The sequence below is a fragment of the Vitis vinifera genome, chromosome 2, assembly GCF_030704535.1.
Source record: "Vitis vinifera cultivar Pinot Noir 40024 chromosome 2, ASM3070453v1".
NCBI classification, from domain to species: Eukaryota; Viridiplantae; Streptophyta; class Magnoliopsida; order Vitales; family Vitaceae; genus Vitis; species Vitis vinifera.
Window position 1 is genome coordinate 570,362 of NC_081806.1, and position 24,355 is coordinate 594,716.

General features: G+C 36.5%; 2 protein-coding genes across 8 annotated transcripts; one reads left to right on the top strand and one right to left on the bottom strand.

Annotated features, from left to right (window-relative positions):
• The first annotated feature begins 3,418 nt into the window (after nucleotides 1-3,418).
• LOC100243329 (aluminum-activated malate transporter 9) lies at nucleotides 3,419-6,835 on the top strand. Its single transcript, XM_002272193.4, has 6 exons — nucleotides 3,419-3,990; nucleotides 4,173-4,313; nucleotides 4,421-4,690; nucleotides 4,776-4,915; nucleotides 5,019-5,165; nucleotides 6,002-6,835. Exons 1-6 carry the CDS (start codon nucleotides 3,687-3,689, stop codon nucleotides 6,605-6,607), a joined length of 1,608 nt encoding a protein of 535 aa, XP_002272229.1. The 5' UTR covers nucleotides 3,419-3,686; the 3' UTR covers nucleotides 6,608-6,835.
• Nucleotides 6,836-8,381: 1,546 nt separating this feature from the next.
• On the bottom strand, nucleotides 8,382-23,716 carry LOC100248452 (GDT1-like protein 1, chloroplastic). Of its 7 annotated transcripts, none has more exons than XM_002272155.5 (15): nucleotides 23,458-23,716; nucleotides 23,177-23,261; nucleotides 21,477-21,773; nucleotides 20,661-20,714; nucleotides 19,993-20,054; nucleotides 19,517-19,585; nucleotides 18,964-19,015; nucleotides 18,720-18,794; nucleotides 17,915-18,044; nucleotides 17,687-17,757; nucleotides 17,340-17,387; nucleotides 16,248-16,310; nucleotides 13,251-15,879; nucleotides 11,944-12,019; nucleotides 10,965-11,037 (listed from the first exon to the last, which is right to left on the bottom strand). In XM_002272155.5, exons 1-13 carry the CDS (start codon nucleotides 23,622-23,624, stop codon nucleotides 15,787-15,789), a joined length of 1,266 nt encoding a protein of 421 aa, XP_002272191.2. In that variant the 5' UTR covers nucleotides 23,625-23,716; the 3' UTR covers nucleotides 10,965-11,037; nucleotides 11,944-12,019; nucleotides 13,251-15,786. The 7 variants fall into 7 exon arrangements, with proteins under 7 accessions (XP_002276602.1, XP_019071903.1, XP_010658581.1 ...); XM_010660285.3 differs by having other exon boundaries at nucleotides 13,251-15,925; XM_019216364.2 differs by lacking the exons at nucleotides 10,965-11,037; nucleotides 11,944-12,019; nucleotides 13,251-15,879; nucleotides 16,248-16,310 and adding an exon at nucleotides 17,026-17,238.
• Between the last annotated feature and the right edge of the window lie 639 nt (nucleotides 23,717-24,355).

Below are 24,355 nucleotides of genomic sequence, written 5' to 3' on the forward strand. Positions count from 1 at the left end.
ACCCATAAAAAGACAAATAAGAAAAAAGGCACAAACTGGGGAAGGTTCAATCCATTAATCTAGTCCTCAAACTTTTGTATGCAACCCTAATGTCCATGCAGTAGAGGACTGGAATCATGGTAGTGAAAGATGTGGTCCAGTTGCATCCATGCCCCATATGTCACCCAAAGTTCCGGGAGTATAGAATTGTTGGACACATGCCCCAGTGACTCGAGAGCATCCAATTCCACAAGGCATTGGGGGTGCAATTTGATTCAATTTTCATCGCAAAATTTGTGATTCCCATCTGGTGATTATTAAACTAACGGGTTGTTAACCAAACCACGTACACCCCAAAACAAAAAATAAAGAAAAACATAAAATTTTGATCATGATTCGATGATTATTGTGATCTCTATGTCTATAAAGTACACTGATACTAAAAAATCCATTAATAAAAAAAGGGGTTATAATGGTGAAATTCTTGAAATTCCACTCAATTGTGCCACACTCTTTAAAATTTTTTAAATCATAATAGTATTGAATATATAATAGGAATAAACTTGTTGTTCATCACATAAAAAAAATCTCTAGGGGGTAGTTCAACCCTATGAGTTGATGAAACAATTCGATGTAACAAAACTCATTTAAATTTCACAATCTAACACGAATCTCATTATAGTATTTCAAATCCCGCATCAAATAGAAAAAAAAGTTCATGAAATAATTTATGTATAGACTTCTTTTAAATTTGCAAACGTGTTTTAAAGTGATGAGATTCATTTGACCTTTAAAGTCGTGACGTGTAATTTGTTCTCATTGCTTTTTATTTTTACCCTAGTTCGTTTTATATGCTTAAAGTTAATTACACATTCTTAAGGATTGAGATCGCATAATGTTATTCATACTGTAAGCCAGCTCACCCTTTATTCTCAATAACCAAACAGCTGCAGGAAAGTAGTTTCTGCCTTTAGTGAAGTGTAGAAGTGTGGATGGATTGATGGTTTTAAAGCATGAAATCACAATATCAATCACCAAAAGAGTTATGAAAATCATCTTCATCAGACAGACTCTTTTCATTGGTTTGGAAAGAAAGATCTGAAAAGCATTCAGACAACTTCTAGTAGCTAGAAAGATGAAAAAGCATTGGTAGGATGAATCCGCCATTAAAATGTGAAAAAGACTCTTCACCCTTTTTGGTTTGGTAGGGTAAGAAAATATTATCCATGATCCTACTTTAAAAGATTCGAGCATATCAATCAGCAAAACTATTTGGAACTTATTTTTAAAAAACAGTAAAATATTTTCTAATACAAAAAGTATATTTAATAAATTTATTTATTTATAAATAATTTTAAGAGTAAATTTGAGATATTTTCAAATATTTTTTAAATGTATTTTTAAACATCTAGAACTTTTACATTTATGCTACCTTCATTGAAACTAATCCCAATGTTGCTACAGATAATTTTATGCCACACAGAACTTTACACCCTATTTGCAACTATTTTTATAATAGTTTTTTACTCTCCAAAATAATAAAAATAGGAAAAAAAATCTTTGACATCTATAAAATTGGTTTTTATTTTTTGCTTCATAGAAGATTTTTTAATTATTTTTATTTTTTTTTCAACGACTTTTAAAAAATAATTATATTAATATAAAGAATGATTAAAAATAAAATATTAAATACAAAAATTATTTTTAAAATATATTTAATAACATTAAAAATGGGTTAATTAAAACATTTCAAGTTCCTACTACACTTTTGTTTTACAAAATAGAAGAGAATGAAATTAAAAAAATATTTTTTAAAATTATTTTTTAGAATTGTTTTCGAAACTACTTATTTTAAAAAACATTATTTTTATTTTCTCACTCAGCCTAGTTCATGGATTTTCTTTAATTGAAATTCTGCAGAATTTGAAGAGGGGAAAAACAAAAAAAAGAATAGTACCGCCCCATAGAATTAGTGCCATTTCAGACTTTAGGTGCATCTCCTAGTAGAAAATATCATTTCATATCTCATCCATCTGGACCCTCTACCAGTTAAAAGCTTTGGAGCTAATCACTAATGAATCGAATGGAATTGGAATACAATCAGCCTTAGTTTATATAAATGTTTTCAAAAAGCTTGCCTTCATTGCACTTGCACCCTAGGCCATGGTCAAAAGGTTCTGCACCAATCAGTCATGTTATCAAAAAACACGCATCCCCTCCATCAATCGTCATCTTATGCCTTGAATATATTCCTGGACTCGATATCCTTTTTGGACAACACTCTTCCTTAATTTGCTTTTAGAGAGGATTTTTGTTCTCTTTGTGCGGTTCCCGAGGTTTATACTTCCTCCCCCGTCCGTTTCGGTTATTTGGAGCAACATTATTGCATGGCTAACACTTGAGTGATCAAGTCCTTTAGTTTGCTTAACAATTAAACCTCATAAAGGTGATCAAATCTTCTTTAAGTAGAAATGTTGGAAGAAAAATTGGAAAAGGCCAGGATGTAGCACAAGCTCATGCTTGCATTGAGGTTAAGGAATATTAAAAGGGGCATAGGAAAAAGAACTTACTAAAAATGAAAGATGAGATGCTTTAGGGTTTTACATGTAGAGGAGACTATAGAAGAACAAGAGAGAGATGCTGAGAATAATAATCACATTGAAGTGAGATAGGGAGAAGAGGGGAAAAGATGAGGTGGTGAGAGAAAATTCTCCTTACATGCATATATATATATATATATAATTAATTAATTAATTCAACAACTTGTGTGCATTACTTACTTTTCTCATACAACTCAGCTATGATTGAGCCAGTCTCAGTCAAGGTAATATTCTCATATAAAAGAAGATTGATGAGGAGGCCAGGCTTGAAGTCCAACCTCTAGTTTTAATCAATATTCTTCTTTCTCTTCAATAATTTTGAGAAGCTCTCCAAACACAAAATATTTTAGAAATTAATAACCATACCCTGATCACTATGACACGTGTCTTGAATATGATGGAAGTACCCACCCCAAAAGCACAATCTTCTTTTCAACCTACACTAAAAATCAACTTCCCAGAAACCCCCCAAAAAAGGAAAAGAAGAAGTAAAAAAAAGAAAAAAGGTGTTTGCATGGAAGCATTTTTTTTTTTTTTTTGGGCTGTGAATCATGTACATATCATGCAATATTCTTGATCTTTGATCATCACATATGGCTATGGTTTAAAATTTTTGATGCAAGAAATTATCATATCAGTGATGTATTTTGGTAGGAAAAAAAGAAAAAGAAAAAGAAATACACAATTGAAAACTGCATTGCCATGGGCTGTGTGATTCTAATTCTCCATCCATGCAGCATTATTGAGTTTAAGCATCTTTTTATCCGTAGTAGTTTTTAGCTTCATCTTTTCTTCTATTATTGTTGAATTATTCTTCTTCTCTATATTTCATACCCTGACTAGACACGCTTTCTACTCCTAGTTGCACCACCAAGTTAGCCAAACAAGCCTCAAATCCTCCTCTTTAAATCACTCTTCTCAGCTTCACTGTTTTTCCACCTCCAACACCTTCAACTCTCTTCTCCTCCACGAGCTCCGGCCAGCGTTGCTTAAACCCTAGCTCCCACAGCTCCCCTAAGGGCATAGTCTTATTGCCTTTCTTGAGAATCTAATAAAAGTATATACTAAGGGGACTTGGAAGAGGTGGTTGTAGTAGTTTATTGGAGAATGAATGGAAAAAAGGGTAGTTATGAGATCAACATTCCATCAACTACCAAGGCTAAACAGCCTGAGAGCCGGAAGAAATCTGGTGGCGGCGGCGGCGGTGGAGGCTTCTCCTTCAAAGGTTGGATGTGGAGTGTGTGGGAATTTGGAAAAGAAGATAGCAACAGAGTAAAATTCTCACTAAAGGTGGGGCTTGCTGTCCTACTTGTGTCTTTGCTTATACTATTCCGGGCACCCTATGATGTGTTTGGCACCAACATCATCTGGTCCATCCTCACTGTTGCCATCATGTTCGAATATACAGTTGGTATGTATATATATGCCAATAAATAAACTCGATAACTACATGCATGCTTACATACCTATATATATATATATACACACACACACAAATTCTCATACCATGTTAGTCTAAGATTTTGCGATTAATGGAAATGGACAAAAAATGTTTATTGAAGTAGACTTATTAGTATGATTTTTCATGTTAAGGGGCGACGTTTAACAGGGGATTCAACAGAGCGCTTGGAAGCGTGCTTGCAGGAATCTTTGCCATTGCTATTGCTCAGCTAGCTCTAAGTGCAGGCAGGGTTGCTGAGCCTTTTATCATTGGTGTGAGCATCTTCCTAATTGGTGAGTGTCCGGAATTCTGAGTTCAATCCAAAATTGAATTGATCATTAATATGAAAGTAGTATATACGTACTAATGAGGTGATTTGTTCAACATGGTATATATGCAGGGGCTATTACATCATTCATGAAGTTATGGCCATCTCTTGTGCAGTATGAGTATGGGTTCAGGGTCATACTTTTCACCTACTGTCTGATCATAGTCTCGGGATATCGGATGGGGAACCCGTTTAGGACTGCCATGGATAGGCTGTACTCAATTGCCCTTGGAGGGATTGTAGCAGTCCTGGTGAATGTGCTTGTTTTTCCTATATGGGCTGGGGAGCAGTTGCACAAGGAGCTGGTCAAAAGCTTTGATTCAGTGGCCGATTCACTTGAAGGTAAGAACACTATGACTAAACCCCTTTACCAGATTTTGGTTCCTTTAGAACCTACTATTAGAATCCTCATCTGGGTGTTTTTCAGAATGCGTTAGAAAATACTTGGAAGATGATGGCTCAGATCATCCAGAGTTCTCCAAGACTGTCATGGACGAGTTTCCAGATGAGCCTGCATACCGGACATGCCGAAAAACATTGAACTCCTCTGCAAAACTAGAATCCTTGGTACTTACTTTGATAGTAAATATGTTTCAACATAATTTGTATGATTTTGATATTTGGGTACTAACAGTGATGATTTTTTTTTTTTTTCGGTTCTAACTGTTAGGCAAATTCAGCAAAATGGGAGCCACCACATGGGAAATTCAGGCACTTCTTCTATCCATGGTCAGAGTATGTCAAAGTTGGAGCAGTTTTAAGATATTGTGCATATGAGGTTATGGCACTGCATGGTGTTCTTCACTCTGAGATTCAGGTCTTGCCTCCCTTCTCATTTCTATCTTGTGTTTTCTATGCAACTCTACAGGATCATATAGTATATTATCCATTCCCCACTTGACAGCTTACATGGAGTAGACTATCCATAGTGAATGACAGAAAAATTTTGATAATTAGAAAAGGGAAAATGTGAAAGAAGGTCAGAGAATCAAACTACTGGGAAGAAGTATTGATGTGTTTTGAATGTTGTCCACTTAACAGAATCAGAACCCTTTCCCGGATGCTAACCTAGGAATATACCAAAACTTTCATTACTAGGTCTAAATTCCTCATCACGAATAAGCTGTGGAATTCTAACAGGCCAGAAAAGGCAAGCATGAAAGGAATATGTTCGAGAACCCGACAGTTGGCTATTATATGTTGTGTTTGTTCCATTGTTTCTTTCTGCTGGAGGTCCTTTCAGGGGAAGTTGCCTGGAACAAGAATGTTGATTCACTAGGTGCCATGGTCATTCTAATGACTCGGTCCTAACCATATTTGATATTGTCTGTTTTGGCCTCTAAAGGTAATTACAATTTATAAAGAACTTTTTCCCTTATCTGATAGGATATCACAATAAGCAAGCGAACAAGCGGGTGACTGAATCACCAATCAAACTAGACATTTGGTAATTAGGAGCTTCTCTTCATAGCCGAGACCACTTAATCATGTACGTGTTTTGAAGTCATGAGGATCCTTTTAGTACAAAATGGGCAATATTTAGGATCGGGTTATCACAGACATACAGTGAGACTCATACAGGGATCAAAGCTAGGAAATTCCATGCTTTATGGCTAATTAATTACTAAAAGATTTTTTGTTGATTTTCTTCAGGCCCCATACAACCTTCGGCTCACATTCCAATCAGAAATCAAAGAAGCAACAAGCCAGGCTGCAGAGCTGGTGAGGTGCTTGGGAAAAGACGTGTCGAGCATGAAGCAAAGCATCAAGACTTCCCTACTGAAGAAGGTTCACAGCTCCACTGAGCGTCTCCAATATGCCATAGACCTCCATTCCTATCTCCTCACATGCCATTCCGACCCTCCTGACACCTCTTCCAAGCCTCTTTCCAAGCTCCTCTCCCATGCCGTCTCCTATGACCTCTCAGACCAGCTCAATGACCCCAATCCACAGACACAAGACACACCTTCCGGGACTCTCCCTCTCCCACTAGTGACGGCAGAGTCTTACCATGAGATGATGAGGAAACAGATGAGAAGGCTTCATTCATGGCCATCCAGAGAGGTGGACGCCTTTGAAGAAGACGGTGGCCTCTGTATGGACACCCTGCCGAGGATGAGGGCACTGGAGAGCACTGCAGCATTGTCCCTTGCCACCTTCACTTCCTTGCTGATAGAGTTCGTGGCTCGCCTTGATCACTTGGTTGAAGCAGTTGACCAGCTTGCAGTGATGGCCAAGTTTAACCATGAGAGCCTATAATCATATATATATATATAAATTTCTATGTACAAAATTTGATATATGGTACTTATGTACCAGGAACACCAGAAGACAAAGAAGGAAGAAGAAGGTAATAGAGGGGGCTGTGTCAGTAACCAGAAATAAAGTTGAGAAATTGTCAAAAGAAATGTCCTGTATCTGAAGAAAAGATTTATGCTATGATTTTGGTATATATATATATAGATTTTTTCACGTGTTTAAATAACCATGTAAAATTGATTTATTAATTTTAAATATGTTTTTTATTTTTATCTTTTAAAATTTTCCCCACATTTGTTTTTTCAAAATAAACCAAATATGAGATGGTTGAACATTTTTTTTTTCTCTTTCCCTAGAATTTTCCTGGAAGTGGAACCAAAGATAAAATTAGATGAGAAAACCACCAAGAGAGTAATAGAATTTGAACTAAGAGGAACATCCTTGGAAGCAGATCATAAAATTCTTGAAAACCAGTGAGATGGATATTCACAAATATTTGTCTATGTTTCACAAATATTTGCATCAATCCTAAAGTTTGCAGAAGAATTAGCACCAGGGGCATCATAAAATTCATGGTAAAGACTTTGAAATGAATGGTAGAGCAGGGCTTTGAGCTCCAGGCTCTGTTTGTTTCATGGGAAAACAACAGAAAGAAAAATAAAAAAATGCCCATACTGTTGGATGATGCCGTTCATGAAAGTAATTAAGGGCCATTGGGGAGTGGTTCTAAGTGGCAACTATCTTATGCCCCGTCCGATTGAGTTATCAAAATGTGATTTTTTGGTACTTATTAAAAATATATCATACTTTATACGAGATATATAATCTCATTATTTTATTAACCGATCTTATATGTTGTACCTTTATTTAATGATTAAGACTTCAATATACTTTGAAAGGTCGAAGCTAATTGAGTATTATAAAATTTTTCTTAGAAGTTTTGTGTCGACGACTTCTATGAAGCGAGATATCATAAAAAATGTGATTTACTGATTTTTAAAAGAATACCTATCAAGTATTAGTCCAAAAACCACTTCGACTAATTCTCTTTATTATTAAAAGTTATTTTGTATCTTAAAACTTTGTTAAAAGCGAATCAGTCTTGGGTTATCTGGAATCTAATCTCTTTGATTAGATACTACGAAAAAAAAAGTCACTGACTACAAACATGGATAGCTCCAGTCTCTGAATTTTGTGATGGGTTTCTATTAGATTCAAAAGAATTTTCAACTACTAATCAAATCATTGAAGACTTAAAAGTCCTTAGCCCTATGTAATCTTTTAATATAAACAATTAATCCCGACCAATTATTTCATTAGGTAAGGTAAAAGCATATGCAGAAGTCAATAGAAGAACAGACATGAATGTCAGAGTAGGACCAAATTAGGTATATTAGTCAAGGGTGTAAAAAAGTATAATGTGATCAATTTTTCAAAAAAAAAAGAAAGTTGAATCAAGATTGAACCAAACCAAGCTTATTTAAAGTCAGCTTGATTTGATTCAAATAATAAGTTGAACACATTAATTTAGGCCTCCACTTCCTTTTGTGGAACGTCCAATCGATAAAATCAGTTTTCAAAATTCTAAAGCCGATCTTTATGAATCGGTTTGACCGGTTTTAATTGAGTTGGATTGATTTTATTGGTTTTTTGGGTGTTCACTTACACGGTTACACCTGCAACCTTGGCCTCACTACCTCACTAGTTTCACTATAGACGAGTGGTTAATTAAAGTTGGAAACTTGATAGGCATGAAGCATTGAGACAAGGGATATGGCGCTAGTAAAGACCTTATTATAACTGACAATGGACCGACCTTACAGATGTGCCCTCAAGAACCTGATGGACAAACATATAAATATTTACAAGAGATGAACACTGACAACCCAAACTAGTAACTATGTTCTACTTGCTTACCCCTTATTTGTTTTCTGAGGGTGAAACAAATTACTTGTAGGTTCTTCCCATTTAAAACAATGAATGAGAAACTAATTCTCATATCATCAAACCAGTGGATAAAACTAATAGCAAACGACACAAATATGCAGAGAGAGCCTCCGCCAACTACAGACACTAGATATTGAAACAAGGGTGACTAACTGTCTTACATCCAGCTCTGGGGCATCATGTATGGTTTCCTAGGTTCAGATGGACCGCCGCTGATGAGGGTTTTGCTGTCACTTGGACTGAGACCGGGACTGCCTGCCAGCATGGCCATCAGACTTCCCCCATGCACCCTACCTTCTGGAGCTAATACTGGAACTGGTGATGGTCTTACTTCTCTGGCTGGGAGGTGAGGTTGTGGAAGTCCTACTTGTTTCAATTCAAGACCAGTCCAGCCAGCTGGGTTCACTATGCTACTCCCCATCATCTTCATGATATCGACATTCATGTCTTCAGTAGCGACAACATCTTTCATCTTCTCAGGCTTGCTGGGTGAGGGGATCTGGACAGTATGTGCCAGAGTGGCACCCCCGTGGACTCGCTTGTCTTGCACCAGGGCATTGTGTGATGCACAGAGCCCAGTCTTCCCCCTGGCAAATGAACTACAAGGTCCATCTTGGCTGCCAAATTGTGACCCAACCTGACCCCAAGAGCATCTTTTCCCTCCACCATGTGCCTTGCAGAAGTCCGTGCTGCCTTGTGCACTCTTGCCACAGCCTTCAGATTTGCATCTCTTGCCCCCTCCATGGCGGACGCAATAGTCAGTTCGTCCCCTTGCGCTCTTTGTGCATTCTGGCACTGCACACCTCTTGCCGCCCCCATGTGCCACGCAGAAGTTGGTCCCTCCATGAACACTCTTTGGGCAAATCCCACCACCTTGAAATGAACACCTTTTCCCTCCACCATGCCCCTTGCAGAAGGGGGTGCTCCCTTCTGCGCCCTTGGTGCAACCTGGAACTGTGCACCGTTTTCCCCCACCATGGGCCTTGCAATACATTGTGCTTCCTTGTGCCCCTTTTGTGCATGCTGGGAACTGGCAACGACGCCCACCTCCGTGTGAGATGCAGAGACCTGAGAGGCCTTCTGCACTCTTCGTGCAGTTCTCCTTCTGGCATCTCTTCCCCCCACCATGCCGGATGCACAATCCTGATTTCCCTCTTGCAGCTCGAGTGCAACCCTCATGACTGCATCGCCTGCCACCACCATGAGCAATGCAGTAATCTGTTCGTCCTTCTGCACTCTTTGTGCACCCAAGGAATTCACATCGCCGGCCACCCCCATGTGCCTTGCAGTACACTGTACGGCCCTCAGCTCCCTTATGACATCCAGTTTTCTGGCACCTCCGACCACCTCCATGGGCAATACAAAGGCCAGAAGCACCTCTTGCTCCCTTTCCACATCCCTTGAACTGACAAGTCTTTGAACTAGTGCTGCGTTGTGGTTGCTGCTGTGTTATCCCGGAAGTACAGGTGACTGAGCTTTTTGGTGTTGTTATTATGCTTGATGAAAGGTCCGGAACTGGGGAAGTTGGGTCCATTCTTTGTGGAATCTGATGGGAAAATAAGCTAGTCTTTTTGATCAATGGAGCATGCAATGATGATGACAAAGAAGTCCCTGGTTTCCATGGAGATGATGTTGAGCCTTCATCTAGATGCGCAGCTCTGGCAACTCCCAGTGGCATATCCATGGCGTGAAGTAGAGTAGAGCTTGCATGGATACTAGTGATATCGGATTCGGCAGGCCCAGTAGAGAGACTCAACTCCAGGTCAATATCTGTCTGCAGTTCCAGTGCTTTCAGACTTGAGCCAGCATATTTCTTTGTGCTGGGTGTTTTCTCGTTGCCTAGATGCAGAGTGAAGTCCAATTCAAGATCCATAGAGGACTCCTCTTCATTTTCTTTGGCTGAGGACATTGTAGTGCAAGCAGTGGCTGAACTCCCTTTGCTGTCTGAGGAACTTGATGAACGCCCTAGCCCAAGAGACAGTGAAGAACCAACTTGCTGGCCCCTGGTTCCATCAATCAAACTCCACTTCCGTTTGACCCCCTTTGATGCAGTCAAGTCAGGAATCGAAGAACTGGGGGAATCAAGTCGCAGGATAGTATCCATGCAATAGTTGGCTCTGGCTCCTCCAACTTGCATGGAATTGCCCAGATTTTTGAATGCATTTGAGGAATGGTTAGCAGCAAAGCCCAAATTCTGGAACCTGGAGTACATGAAGCGAGAGCTAAAATGCAACACTTATTTCCAAACTAAATCTAAATTGTAAGACAACAGTCTGCCTGACTTCCGGGGTAAATAAAATTAGCTACAAAAAGACGAGGGTTAGATGTCTCTGTAAGAGCACATCCCACCCCCACTGACAAATCCTGAAGTATCACACCGATCCATTTCCAATAAAGAATTAGTCTCAACTTTTTCCAATCAGCAACAAGCCAAGATACCCAAACTGAAATCCTTCACAACAACATCATGGCAGTCAATCATCCTGTATCAGAACAAGTCAAACTGTTACAGAGGAACACTAATGCCAGAATGAAAGAAATCACAACTAGGTTGCAGATTTTGGACCACTTGGTTGTTTGGTTTTAAGCAAAATTATGGAGTAGATATGTTTCTGATTAGTTTCTGATTCAAACAATCCTCATGGATCAGCCATCATATTGGTAAAAAGTAAAATAACTAAAAATTTCATTTTAAGCAAATGGCCATGATTACAGAAAAAAGACATGGAAAATCCCAATTATTCCTAATAAAAAATCAGAAACATAAAACATTGATGAGATCTTGTGTTGACATCTCATTCAAAAACAAATATGGAAAGCCTAAAAGCACATGGATTTCTAAACCAATCACGATAATATCATTAGCAAATTCATTTTGTCTTCCAGAAATACCATAGCATTTTTTCTTACATTTCCAAATTTGGCCAAAGAAAAAGGAAACTACATAAAAAGTGAAATGGTATTTTCTTGAAATTAACATTCTTTATACCACCATCCTTATTCCCTGTCCTGAGCTTGACTCCATCTTAAATTTCAGGCTCCAAGGAGCATTTTCAAAATGAAATTAAACAAACACTTACAATATTTGAAGAAAAATGTTCTCTTAAAAAGGGAAAAAAATAAAATAAAATTCTAAAGCATTAAACAATGGACTGGAGTAGATTTGGAGTAACAGGGAGAAAGAAAATTGAAACGTGGTAACTAAGATAAATAAATATAGAGCAAGAACACAAAGATTATATCAATCTTACTCCATAGAAAACAAGTAAGAAACACATTTTCTTTTTTTCCTTTTGGTTTAAGAATAAAAAAAACTCCAAGTGCCATCCAAACTGTATAGACATAGATAGAGGCTACAAAGATTGAGAACAAAAGACAGCTACACGGACCTCTATTTATACTCAAAAGAAACAACATGGGCTGCTGATCTCAGTGCATGGCAAAAGCAGCTAGGAACCTCGGGATCTGATATTCATGGAATATGAACAAATCAGAATAAAAAACAGAATCAAGTGTCATAATGAGATAAACAAGAAATCAAAGATTAACAGCATTGAATGAAAAATAAGATAAATTTGAAAGCAGAGCATCAATTTTGTGATAGTATTGCAACTAATTATAAATAACAAATTATCCATAATTCAATTCTGAAAATATTATACTGCATGATCATTTCCCATCATTTCCTTTTTCCTTAAACAGAAAACTGAAAAGGATATCTTTTTAGCTGTTCCTTGCAATCATTTTGCAATTAGAAAATATTTAGACAAGTTCCAAGAAGGAACTTCAAATGCATTCCCTCATAACTCTCATTTTCTTCACTTTTCAAAAACATCAAGCTTTCAATTTTCTCTTTCCCTTCTTCTCATCTAAGTCCCAGCAAACACACTGAGCATAAAGGCAAATGAAAAGAGAAACTAAATCCAAAACAAAATCACAAAGCTTGAAATCTACTATGTAAAAAATCAATGCTAAAATAAGATATAATAGAAAATTTAGCATATTCATAAACAAAAAGATCTAAAATCCTCAATAATAATTAAAAAAAAAATCCACATCAGAATTTAAAAAAAAAGAAAAAAGTTAACAGGTAAATCAAGTGACAAAATGAGATTTTGAATAATCCCATGGTGTTTCATGCGAATCAAGTCAGATGCAAACAGGCAGTATCATGAATCCAATAGAAACCAATTTACAATTCAAATTAGAAGCAATTGTTAAAAGATATCTTAATCAATACTAACATCAAAATCAGATTTGAGCTAAACCAAATCAGAAAACACCACCAAACACACTCTGAACCATCCATCCCCTGTTTGGTTGCCGAGAAGATGCAGGAAACCAAAACTGACACCAGCACCTCCAATCGACAGCTAAAACCTCAAATAAACCAAACCTAGCACCCCCCCTCACCTCAGCTAAGATAAGCTTCCTACACTTTCCATCAATTAAACCAACACAAAACATTAAAACAAAAACAAAAAATAAAAAATAAAAAATCATACTCTCTTCCCCTCTCTCCCCTCTCCCATAACCTCCTCGGGAACCAAACGTGGCCAAACCGAAACAAAACACACGCCACAGCAAATTAAATCTGAAACACGCAGAAGCTTCAAAACTAGATCGAAAATCCAGGTATTGAAACAAACGAAAGACTTGAAATTGGAAAAAAAGGTCAGAAAATCCAGGAAAATACCTGAGAAATTGAGGAGCAGAAAGCAGAGAGAGGAGAGAGAGGAGGCTTGGAGACCCTTAGGGCTTGAGCGCCGGCGCAAAGGTAGAGAACACACAGTAAGATAGATAGAGGGGGAGGGAAAAATAAATAAAAGAAAAATGACGGGTGCCAAATACGGTGAAAATAACGAATCTATATTGCTGTCTAAAAGGAAAAGTCGCTTTGCTATTTTTGTTGGCTTAGGATAATTTCATATTTATCGCTCACTCCCATAATTCCCTTTTTCATATCTCTTTAATTTTTCTATAAATTGTAAAAAAATTAATAAATAAAAATTTCCATTTTTACATCCACTATTCTATAAATTAAAATAATAATAATAATAATGATAAATTCCTATTTCCAAATCTTTAATAAAAAAAATAATAATACAATATATTTTCAAGGAGTAAACACAAATTAAACAATTACCTAACAGTATTGAGATGATTAATATCCGGAAATAATTGAAGCACGACACACTGCAGCGACATTGACTTAAAAGAGAGGAGGCTAAGAAAAACAGTGGAAACCGTGGGGGGAGGAAAGGTCAAGTCCATAGGCGTGGCGATACGATATCGGCTGAACCCCCAACCCCCGATAAACGCGCTTCTCCCTCACGTCAATCTCACGTCAGTTCTCAGCCGCGTCTCGTCACCGTTCTTCGTGCACCGCCTCCTGGCCCCACCCATCTTCTCACCACTCGACACGTCTCCGTGGCTCCCCACGCTTGATCTCCTCTCAGAATAATTCCATTGACCGTAAATGTAAAAACATGTAAAACGATGACATGTTTCTCCAAAACCTGTTTTTGTTTTCGAAAAGCAAAGTGGTGCAGCATATTGGGTTTTGACCGTCCTTTCCTTTCTTTTATTTTATTGTATTTTTGGAAGAGAAAAAGAAAAAAAAAGGGGAAAATATCTGAGCTTTGTCATTTTCCAATTTCCTGTATGGGGAAAACGGAGGAGGAAAAAAAGAGTGGTGGTCAGGCGATCTGCAGCGCACATTACATTTAAAATCTAGGAAAAGTCAATTCGCTTCCAAACGGAAAAGTCAAAGAACTGATTCTCTCTCTTTCCATCTCTCCACCGTCCAATGTTGACACGTATGACACCACAGTCAACCTCCACCGCCCGATTCACCACTTCTCTGACACTTAAAAAAGGATCCGGCGCCCACCTTTTTCCCCGAAACCGTCTTATTTTTCTATTGTATCTCGCCAGCTACGTAACGTTTTTGTCTTACGCGGTTTTCCGCCGCTGGATTAGCCTTCGGTGTGTTCCATATAGGAGTCAACGGTGTGGATCTGGGGAGGACGTGGGTCTGCGAAGTTCGCGTGGCGTTTTAAATTTATTCTACATTTCTTTTTAAATTTAATTGATTTTCTGGGGACTTTCCAATGAAGAATATTCACTTTAAGATTCGGGTCTTGGGGGTCGCACGTGTTGAGTCTCATGCACGTGCAAGTCATGTGACAACAACCATTTTGTTCAGTGGGAATATGTCCACTTACCCCACAAGATCTCTCCTCCAAACATGCATCCAATAATTTAATTTTATATGTAATCATATGAAATAAAATAAATGGAAAAATCTATCAAAAAACTCATTTCCCGTAATTTAATCACCATCCGATTGCACTAAATCTTTATAACATCTATAGACATCTTTATAGGATCATGCTGCTAATTGTAATCATACCAACGTGGAAATGCCACATCATATCATAGTGAAAATATGAATATTACATTAATACCATACAAAAAAAAAAAAAATACCACTAATGAAAAATTAATGGTAGTATAACATTCTCCAATTAAATTTTCAATTTGATGCCATGACTGCCACCTCCCCATTTTTTTTTTCTTTGGTTTGAAAAAGAAAATTTGAGAAAGAAGAAGGAAGAAAGAAAAGAAAGATAGGATTAGGATACGGGTGAGTGAAGGTAGAAATAAAGAAGATGTGGGCACTGCTATCCTTTCGCATAAAAGTTTTACTACAAAAGTAAAAATAAAATGGGGGTGAAGAGAATTTTAACAATTTTCTTTAAAATAATCAGGTTGAAAAGTGGGCAATGTATAAAGTGTGGAGTCATCTTTGGCATCAACTTTTTGGGGCCTTATGGGTGGGCAAGGTGGTGCCACATCTAGGGACATATGGCCACCTCTTTCTCCACCCTTCAATGTTGTAGCACATCCTATTGTTTTCAATTTTTCATTCTCACCTTCCCCACCCATCGTCTAAAGTACCATCTACTACAAAGTACAAGATAAAATTTATAAAAGAATTCCTCCTCACTCTCCTTTCTGGCAGCATAAAATATGGAATATTTAGAAATCAAAGTAAAAGAAACAAAGAAAGGGAACTTCCCTTCTCCCCTTTTCAGCAGCATAGAAACCCAGAATATTCATTGCTGATATTTTCCTTCTCCATTCAATGATTTAGATGGCTTTGGGCACTGCTTCAAGTTTTGAATTGTGGGGGTGGACTTTGAATGAATGAACGAACCCAGAAACAATCATATAGAGGGAAGATTTTCAATCACATGAGAATCCAACACTGGAATGAGATCAGTAGGAGAAGTTTGACTCTTGGTACCACTTTTGATACACTGCAGAAAGAAAGATGGAGGCTGAAAAAAGTCGAAGCCGTATGATCTGAAATAGGATAGATGACATTGAGGCTTTTCTCAGGTGAACTGAATATGGCCTAAATTCAAGCATTTCAGGCATCTGGGTCAAACATTTTGCTTAAGATTGGTGTGAAACCAGTTTGTTGAAATTGAAATTGTATCAGAGATTCATCGAGAAGGGAAATAAAAATATCATACTCTCATGCTGCCGTTCAATAACCTTGGGCTCTAGGTTGTCAGAATGAGAAAGCATTCAGCTACCCTTCTAATGAAATTTGAGTTATACTACAAATTCTATTCATTTGATGGTGAATAAAAATGAGGGTATTCACTAGTTTCTAACTTACTATCTCAATCAATGTTACCGCAGCAAAGATGAGAAAAAGAACACCTCCAATGTAGGCGATAACCTGAAAGAGGAACAAAGGATGGATTTAGTCTTTCTTAGGCATGAGATGTATCCAAGAAAGGAACATTCTTAAGAGTACTAATTATCTCTGAGAAAAAACTATGTGCTTTGCCATTTAAGAAACGCAATAGCAGAAAAAGACTAGACATTTGTGTTGGAAGGGTGAGAAGAGCTATTACCCTATGTGCATAGCCCCCCTTATTTGGTGCTTACTGCTTCCAACCGAGGGTGACTCATGGGGCAAAGTATCGGTTTCATGAAAGGCATGTCCCACCAAAAAGACCTTTTCTGGGACATGTCTCCCTAATGTTGCAAGCTCTCCAAAGATGTTTTATAAGTTCAATAGTTACAATTTTGGAGTTACTCATTTTCCACCAGTGAAAATAGAATGGCTGCATTGCATATAGTGGTAACTGGACCTCAATGCACTTCCAGCCAAATATTTAATTCTCTTTCTGTTTTGTTTTTACGTTTCAATTGGAGGAAAACTGAATCATCATTAGAAAATTTATTTTCTACCAAAAGAAGAAATTTACTGGCTGGATCTTATTTAGTGGTATATTTTAAGCAACATCAAACTGTCACTACTAGAACACAATCAGCTTTTGGGAACTTGAAATAGTTTATGAATTGGTGGTTTGATTAGAGAGTATGGAGTTAGAAGGCAATTATAACAGTATAATGAAGATTTCATAATAATCTTAAAGAGACAAGGATAATTCTAGACCAATCTGGGATATTAGAAATATATTTCACATCTAATAAATAAGTTTAATGCTTCTATGGATAACTGAAAACAATTCATCAATTATTGAACTAAGGGATTAAATTAGGTTACATTTATTATGAAAATGATAGAAATGGTTTTCCATACTTGCAGCAGAGTCAGGGAGGCCAACTTTTTCTTTCCTCCCTGCCTGACTTGTGTACTTCTTGCAACCAAGATGGGACATGAGAGAACAATGAGGAATCATGTGAAGGAATTATGTGTTCCAGCTAATGAATGAAGTACAACAGTAAAAAAACTCACCTTCTCTGATAAGAATGTTCCCAGTAAAGAACCCCCCAAAACAGCAAGCTGCCAACAAGAAACCAAGAATGATTAGTCATATTAAATGATAATTGAAGTAGAAAGTATAAGGGAAAAAAAAAACATCTCTTTCGCAGCCTCCAATAATAGGTATGCATACTATATAACATGTGCAGTGAAAATTTCACAATTGACAACATTTTGTAATTTTTTTCTTTTTTCTTTTTACATGTTGCTTCTACTTTAGCAAGTATGTCACAAACTCCAAAATTGGAAATACTGCCATTGTAGCTTGTATTTGGTGGCTGCAAAGCAAGCTAAGATTCTTTTGTAAGTTTGGAAGTTACCAAAGTTGCCACTCCATGACCAGCCAATGCTCCTCCAATGACTCCAAGAGGTGAAGATGCTGCAGCAAGTGCTGCATGGGAAGAGAAAACTGTGTTAGCACATAGGATATGAAGAGGAACATTTGCATCGAGAAAAGGATTAATGGAAACCAGATGTCATGTGTAGAGGCCACATAAGACCAGTAGGAAAGACTCATTGCAAATATAGTTTTTCAGTTCATATAGTACCTATTGTAGAGAAAAATGATTTGTCTCCCCATTCAGCAACAAAAACTAGGAGGAACGTGCTAATGACAGTGCTAGCAGAAGATAAAATCCCAGCACCATTTCCCGAAAATTCTGAAACTGCAATCTCTGCCTGGTTCAGCATCCGAACACGTAAGAACAGTTGTCATCATATCACTATCCTGGGAAAAAGAATTGCAGGGGAAAAGAAGAAGGTACTACCAAGAACATCACTTTGTTTGGGTCACCTAGCCACTATCCACTCATAGATTGAGGAATTGCTTAGCTACTTTATAAAAATTTGGGCTACTAGAAAAAATCCTTACTTTTGCAATTGAATATTAAAAAAAAAAAAAAAAAGTAGGAAGAAAAAAGGAAAAAAAACAAACACATTTCAAACAAACAAGTATATTGTGTCTCCCCCCTCAGTATAAAGACAAGTTTACCACAAGGTGGTGACTGATATTAATGGAGATCAATAATCTCAATTGAGATTTCATTAGAGAACTCAAGAAATAAGTTTCTCACTACATAGAAGAAAACAATGATGTATTTTTAATTTTTACACGTCAATTTATTTAATGGAAAGCAACCTATCCAAAAATTTTAATTAAGGGAAAGAAGTTAATGTTCAATAAAGGAAATGGAAGCATTAGCAATTTGATAATTACATAGCATATAAAAAGATTTCTCATATAACAGATTCTTCTGCAAGTCCATGAAACTTGTTTGAAAGGGTCAAAACTCTATGTCCAGTTTCCATGACAAGTTACATCTGAACAGATATATACCAAAAACAAAAGTTCACCTCCTTCTGTTCTTCTTCTGCTTTTAAACCATTGCTTGAGTTGGCTTCAAGCAAGGTTGAAACCCCAAAGTACACCTGCAATTAGTTAAGATTACTAAATGCATATTTCAACCAAGAAAAAATTCCTAAAATTTTGTGCATGTCATCATACACAATAAACTTTGCATGTGTTTGACCAACACCGCATGTGCCTGAATGTAGTGGAGTTCATCCACTATAGTTAGAATTTGGAGAGTGAAGTTACCAAAAGACACACTGCTGCAATATCATCAATGGGCAAATCAGTTTCACCAAATCTGCAATCGTTGGGTATGTCAGACTACATTAATAATTGACAGAAACATCATTTCATAATGTATTAATAACAGCTGACTGATGGAACCATTTGAAGTAAAAAATAGATAAGAAAATCCTGGGCAATATTTACAGAATAGAAAATCTAGAGATCTTCCTAGACCCCAGGGATGGCCTACCAACAGCATACAAACACATGTTAATAGTGGGGGATCATTTTGTGGATCACAATCAGGCAAGTTCTTGCCATAAAATTGATGGGATTCAAGTGAGAATAACCATTCCATTAGTTTAATTTTTCCCAGAAGGTACTAAGAAATGGTATCAACAGTCTAGAAAAACTCAGCAAGGTGGAGGTTTCTTCAATATTATGTCTCCATTGCATCTGCATGTCTGCTGAGTTTGATAGCATGCAGTTTATAGAATATCCACCAATATTCACCCATTACCCAAATCAAATGTTTGTAAGTTTCTATATTAGCTGATAAGCTCATTTTAAATACCTGAATGGAAGAATCTCATCAACATAGTGAAAAGTCCGTCCAAGAACAACAGATATGATTGTCATTGTCCTGTCCATAATATATAAACATTAATGATTTCAAGGATAAGAAGCTTTTATCTCCATTTCAAGAAAAGCAGATTATCATGCTCTTATCAGAAGAACATGATAATACTTTTGAAGAAAAGAAGGTTACATGCTTGGTATCAACTTCAATTAGTAAGTTTAGAATCCTATGCATCACTATAATTTTGAACAGCGTCACTAGGAAACCATGTGGAAAGCTGTCCCAAGGTAGAGGAGGTCACTTTTCCATATCCATTTACCTTGGCACTAGCAGTCTGACTGTCCGTACACTCCACAAAGTTGTTTAAAGTAATAAAGATATATATGATATATACCCGAAAAAATTTAACCAGCAGAAGGTTTAGAATGCAAAAAAAATCTAAATCACATTGGACAAACAGAACGACATACGCAAGAGCACCAAAAGTCCCAATGAAGACAACAGCACCAGAGTTCCTTGCTGCTAAAAGTGCCTGCTCAGGACATTAAATATCTAATTAGGAGCCATCAAACTTTCTATCTTCAATATATTTTAAGTATATTATAGACATCTATTAATGACAGAATGAACCAAAAGACAAAAAACATGTAAATGATCTTCTTTTAACTTCCAGTTTTTCCTGTTAATCGGGATTGGACTCCTTTCTTTTATAGGAAAACCAGGATAGACCTAACAGAATCAAGGTTGAGAACATGAGCAATAGCCACTTGATAATACATAAACACTTGTAAATCATAATGATACATTAATCAACAGGCATAATGATATACTTCTGAGCAATAGAACTCATAGATTACTCCCTCTCTCTCTCTCTGTTTTTCCAAAATTTTTTTCCAATTGATGGCCAGGTGCCCTTTTAGTTATTTTTCTTAACTGAACAAGCAACAAGGGTAACGAACAATTGAAAAGGTGCCCTTTTTTTCTTCTGTGTGATTGAGAAGAATATTGCCTTATTATCTTGATGCACGTTGAAAACAAATTTTGCTCCTAATTCATGCAAACTTGCATGCATTAGTACACCCAATTCAGAAACTAGCATCTGAAAAAGCTTGTTAAACGTATTGTGCTCCACTCTTACCGCAATGAAAAAGGTCTTGTCCCCCAGTTCAGAGAAAAAAATCAGCAAGAATGCCTGGAAGAAAAAGAATTGCATTAGCCATTAAGGTCAGATTTCTGTTATGAAAAAAATGATTTGGGCAAAATGAAAATTATTAGTGCTTCTTGTGGAATTAATTTTGCGGAAATAAAAGAATGAACAACTAATGGTCTAGTCCTACAACAAATGAAACAAATAGCTTCAGAACATAACAAGTAGTCCATATTAACACAATAACAACTAAAATACCAAATGTATGTTCATTCCTTATGATGTGGTGAAATCATAGATAACTCCATCTCATAAAAAGAATAATTTGAGTACATAGATTAAAAGATGAGGAGGTTGATTCCATCTCACAAAATTTTCTTCAAGGGTTCTTGGGTCCCGTTGTGTCTATTTCCTAATATCTGTCAATAAAAAACTGGTCAATGATATAAGAAGCCCACTTTCACCATTTTTAGAAATTACCTATAAAATTGCCTTTGACTTTTCTGAATCACCTAAACAGGAATTGATAATATAGTATGAAGCTGGTATCATATTTATATGGAGGAAAACAATGAATGAAAATATGACATACCAAACAACTCAAAATTGTAGAACCATTAAAGCATAAAAATTTCAAACATTTCAATTGTTGGGGCAATAAAGCATCAAATTTTAAATATTTAATGGATGAGTCACTTTATGTTTCAACATGATCTCTAGTTTAAGAATATGCATCAATAACAATTTAGACTTTACTTACAATAACAAAAATGCCAGTTGTAAAAGTTACAGGGAGATTTTCCTAACTGAAACAAAACCTGTGCTAATGTCGCCCAGGTCCCCTAAATAAGAATTCAGCTGCAATCCACTAGCAAAATCTGAACCAGCAACTGCCTGTTGAGAGTCTTGGAGTGTGAGAAACCCAAAGACCAGCATAAACTTCAGCAAACCACCCATTGATGTATCTAGAACTGGGATACTTCTAGTTGTGTGATTTTCCCTTTTATAGTTAATTTTTGCAGGTGACTTGTCTGAAAAACCAAAGTCATCCACATTGTGCAACAATTGTTTACTTGCTTTGCCATTCCAGCAATACCTCAACTCCTGCACCAAAATTTACATTGTCGATGACCATGTCTATCATGAAAACAAGGCTGCCATATTATCACCGAGCCATAATATTGTACAGTAAACAGTACAGATAAATATAATTAGCAGCCTCCCGTATTGGTGTGGCAAACCTCTCACTCAACTCATTGCAAGAAGGAAAAAGATATAATTTTCCCTTTAAAGAAAAAATTAACTCTACAAAGATAAACATATGCACTCCAACTGGAAAAGGAAAGTTTAATCAGTATCTGCAATGCAGGAACATGTCACCAGGGTATCCAGATCATTGCCTGAGATTCATTTCTTCAATTTTAGAAGTTTTGGTCATTCTTATAAGTAGAAATTAAGTTAGTCTAGGTAAACATACTGGGTAGAGTGATTTATAGAAGGCTTTTTCTTGTTATTGAAGTTTCTTTAGTCACTCACAGCATGATTAGAACCAGAGAGCATCCAACTAAAAGCATCTGGATGCATTAAATGGTAAGGTATCCTTCTGGTACATATGTGGTTCCAGCTGACAACAGGATAATTGAGATCCACAGGCAAGGTAATGGCAAAGCAATCATGTGGCATGTCAAGTCTAGCATACTTGAAAACCATACACTAAACTAATCAGCTGATGATAGCCACCCATTTGATTGCATTCCCTTAATGACACAGGTGGTTCTCGATGGAAATTGAATAACACCATCATATTTTTGTTAGCATTTAAAAGAATAAATTGATGGATGTTGAAATGCACCCTCTATGTTATAAAAAAGTCAAGCAAGCAGCCCAATATGAAATGAAGTGGATTCTTAAGATCATCAAATCCGGCTGCTTAATGCATCTCTTGGTAGTATTTGTGCTCAATTGAAACATTCTCTTTTAGAACTAAAGCTCTATTTGGGAGACCTTCTCATATGCTAAAAGAAGTATTTGAAGGTTAAATAATAACTTCTCAAAGTGTTTGGATGGAACCTGAACCATGTGTCCCACACTTTCTAACATAATTTATCCACATTTCAAAAGGGTAGGGAGACACGTGCTTTTCCTTAAACGATATGCAAGAACCATATTTTATTTAATTAAAAATTTTAAAAATATTTTATTCATCCCTGTCTTCAATAGAAACATTTTTAAAATACAATATCCAAACATAAAACTCAATCACTTCTACCCTTAATGCAAAAGTTAAAAGCTATCCCAAACAAGGCTTTAAGTCTGCAGCAAAAGCAATTATTAAGTATCACCACTACAATGGAGTGAAGTGGCAACTATCTAACTACACAGAAATCTGTTTTTTACTCTACATTAAAACAAGAGAACAACTAACAGATAGTGAAGTTTTCAACTTCTCTAAATGTGGGTTTTAGAAAATAAAGAACAAAAGGGCATATGGGTGTAGTGAAAGTTACAATGCCATCTGAATTTTCCCAATCCTTTTCAAGAAATTGCCCAAACAACTTCCCACATGTGTTTTCACCCCACCTTCTGGAGAACCTGCACCCAAAACCAAAAATCAAGAATCAGCTCTCACTTTCTAGAATTTCAAACCAAACCCACAATTTTTAAAAACTTGCCAATCTAATCCTGCCAATTTTCCCGGGAACCAAACAGTTCAAAAGGTTTGAATTGTGTCTCTTGCACTGACAATTCAAATAAAATACTATCATGGGATGCCATAAAATGAAGTTACCTTGAAAAAACGAGACGTGGGTATTGATGGGAAAGCTTTGAATTGTGTTCCTTGACGCGAGAATTCAAAGAAAATAAGTAAGAACTGAAGAATTTGGGAGGTTTGGGACATGGAGAATGAAGTGAATGTGTCCTCAGAACGCTCTCCGAGAGCGTTATGGTTCGCATTCTCTCTCTTCCCCTCCCTCCCTAGTGGTAGCTTTTGATGGATAAGCTATCTGGGCAAAGCGCCACCACCTTCTCACCTTCTATCTGCTTTGAAAATTAACCGAATTTTGCTTTTTAAATAATAAAAACACCTTTCACCAGATATTTTTGTAAAACATTTTCTTTCAGAGCTGCATCGGGCCCAAGATGTCCCCTTATAGGTAAGTTTGGGCCAGGCGTTGTAAACCAAAATTGGACCTTTCTGAGCCCAATTTTGATCCATAAAGTGGATGGCCCAGGATAGCCTCGCCCATGTCTACCAAAGGAGTAAACGTATTTTTAGCAAGGATGAAAATATCGGTAATCACGGATATATCGGTCTTTAATTTTACGGATATATCGGTGGATATTTTGGAAAAAAATATCGATAAACCTAAAATTAATCAAAATTTATAAAAATATAAGAAAAACTTCATAAAAATGTAATTAGAAGTATAATAGATATTTTAAAATTGTTTAATTAAAGAATTTGATATATGTATAATATGATTTATCATATTTGATAATAATATCGTATACATTGATAAAAATATGAATTTTATAAGTATACATTTATTATTAAATTATATTATAATATGTCTAACTTAAAAATATATATTAATATTAAAATTATGATCTTATTTAATTCAATTGTATTAAATAATATAAAATAAATTTTGATATATGTACAATTTTTAATATTTAATTAATTC

Coding starts and splice junctions, on each gene's coding strand:
- LOC100243329 (XM_002272193.4), top strand. CDS start 3,687: ATGAATGGAAAAAAGGGTAGTTATGAGATCAACATTCCATCAACTACC. Junction 4,691..4,775: donor AGTGGCCGATTCACTTGAAG/GTAAGAACACTA, acceptor GGTGTTTTTCAG/AATGCGTTAGAAAATACTTG. Junction 5,166..6,001: donor TTCTTCACTCTGAGATTCAG/GTCTTGCCTCCC, acceptor GATTTTCTTCAG/GCCCCATACAACCTTCGGCT.
- LOC100248452 (XM_002276566.4), bottom strand. CDS start 10,766: ATGTACTCCAGGTTCCAGAATTTGGGCTTTGCTGCTAACCATTCCTCA.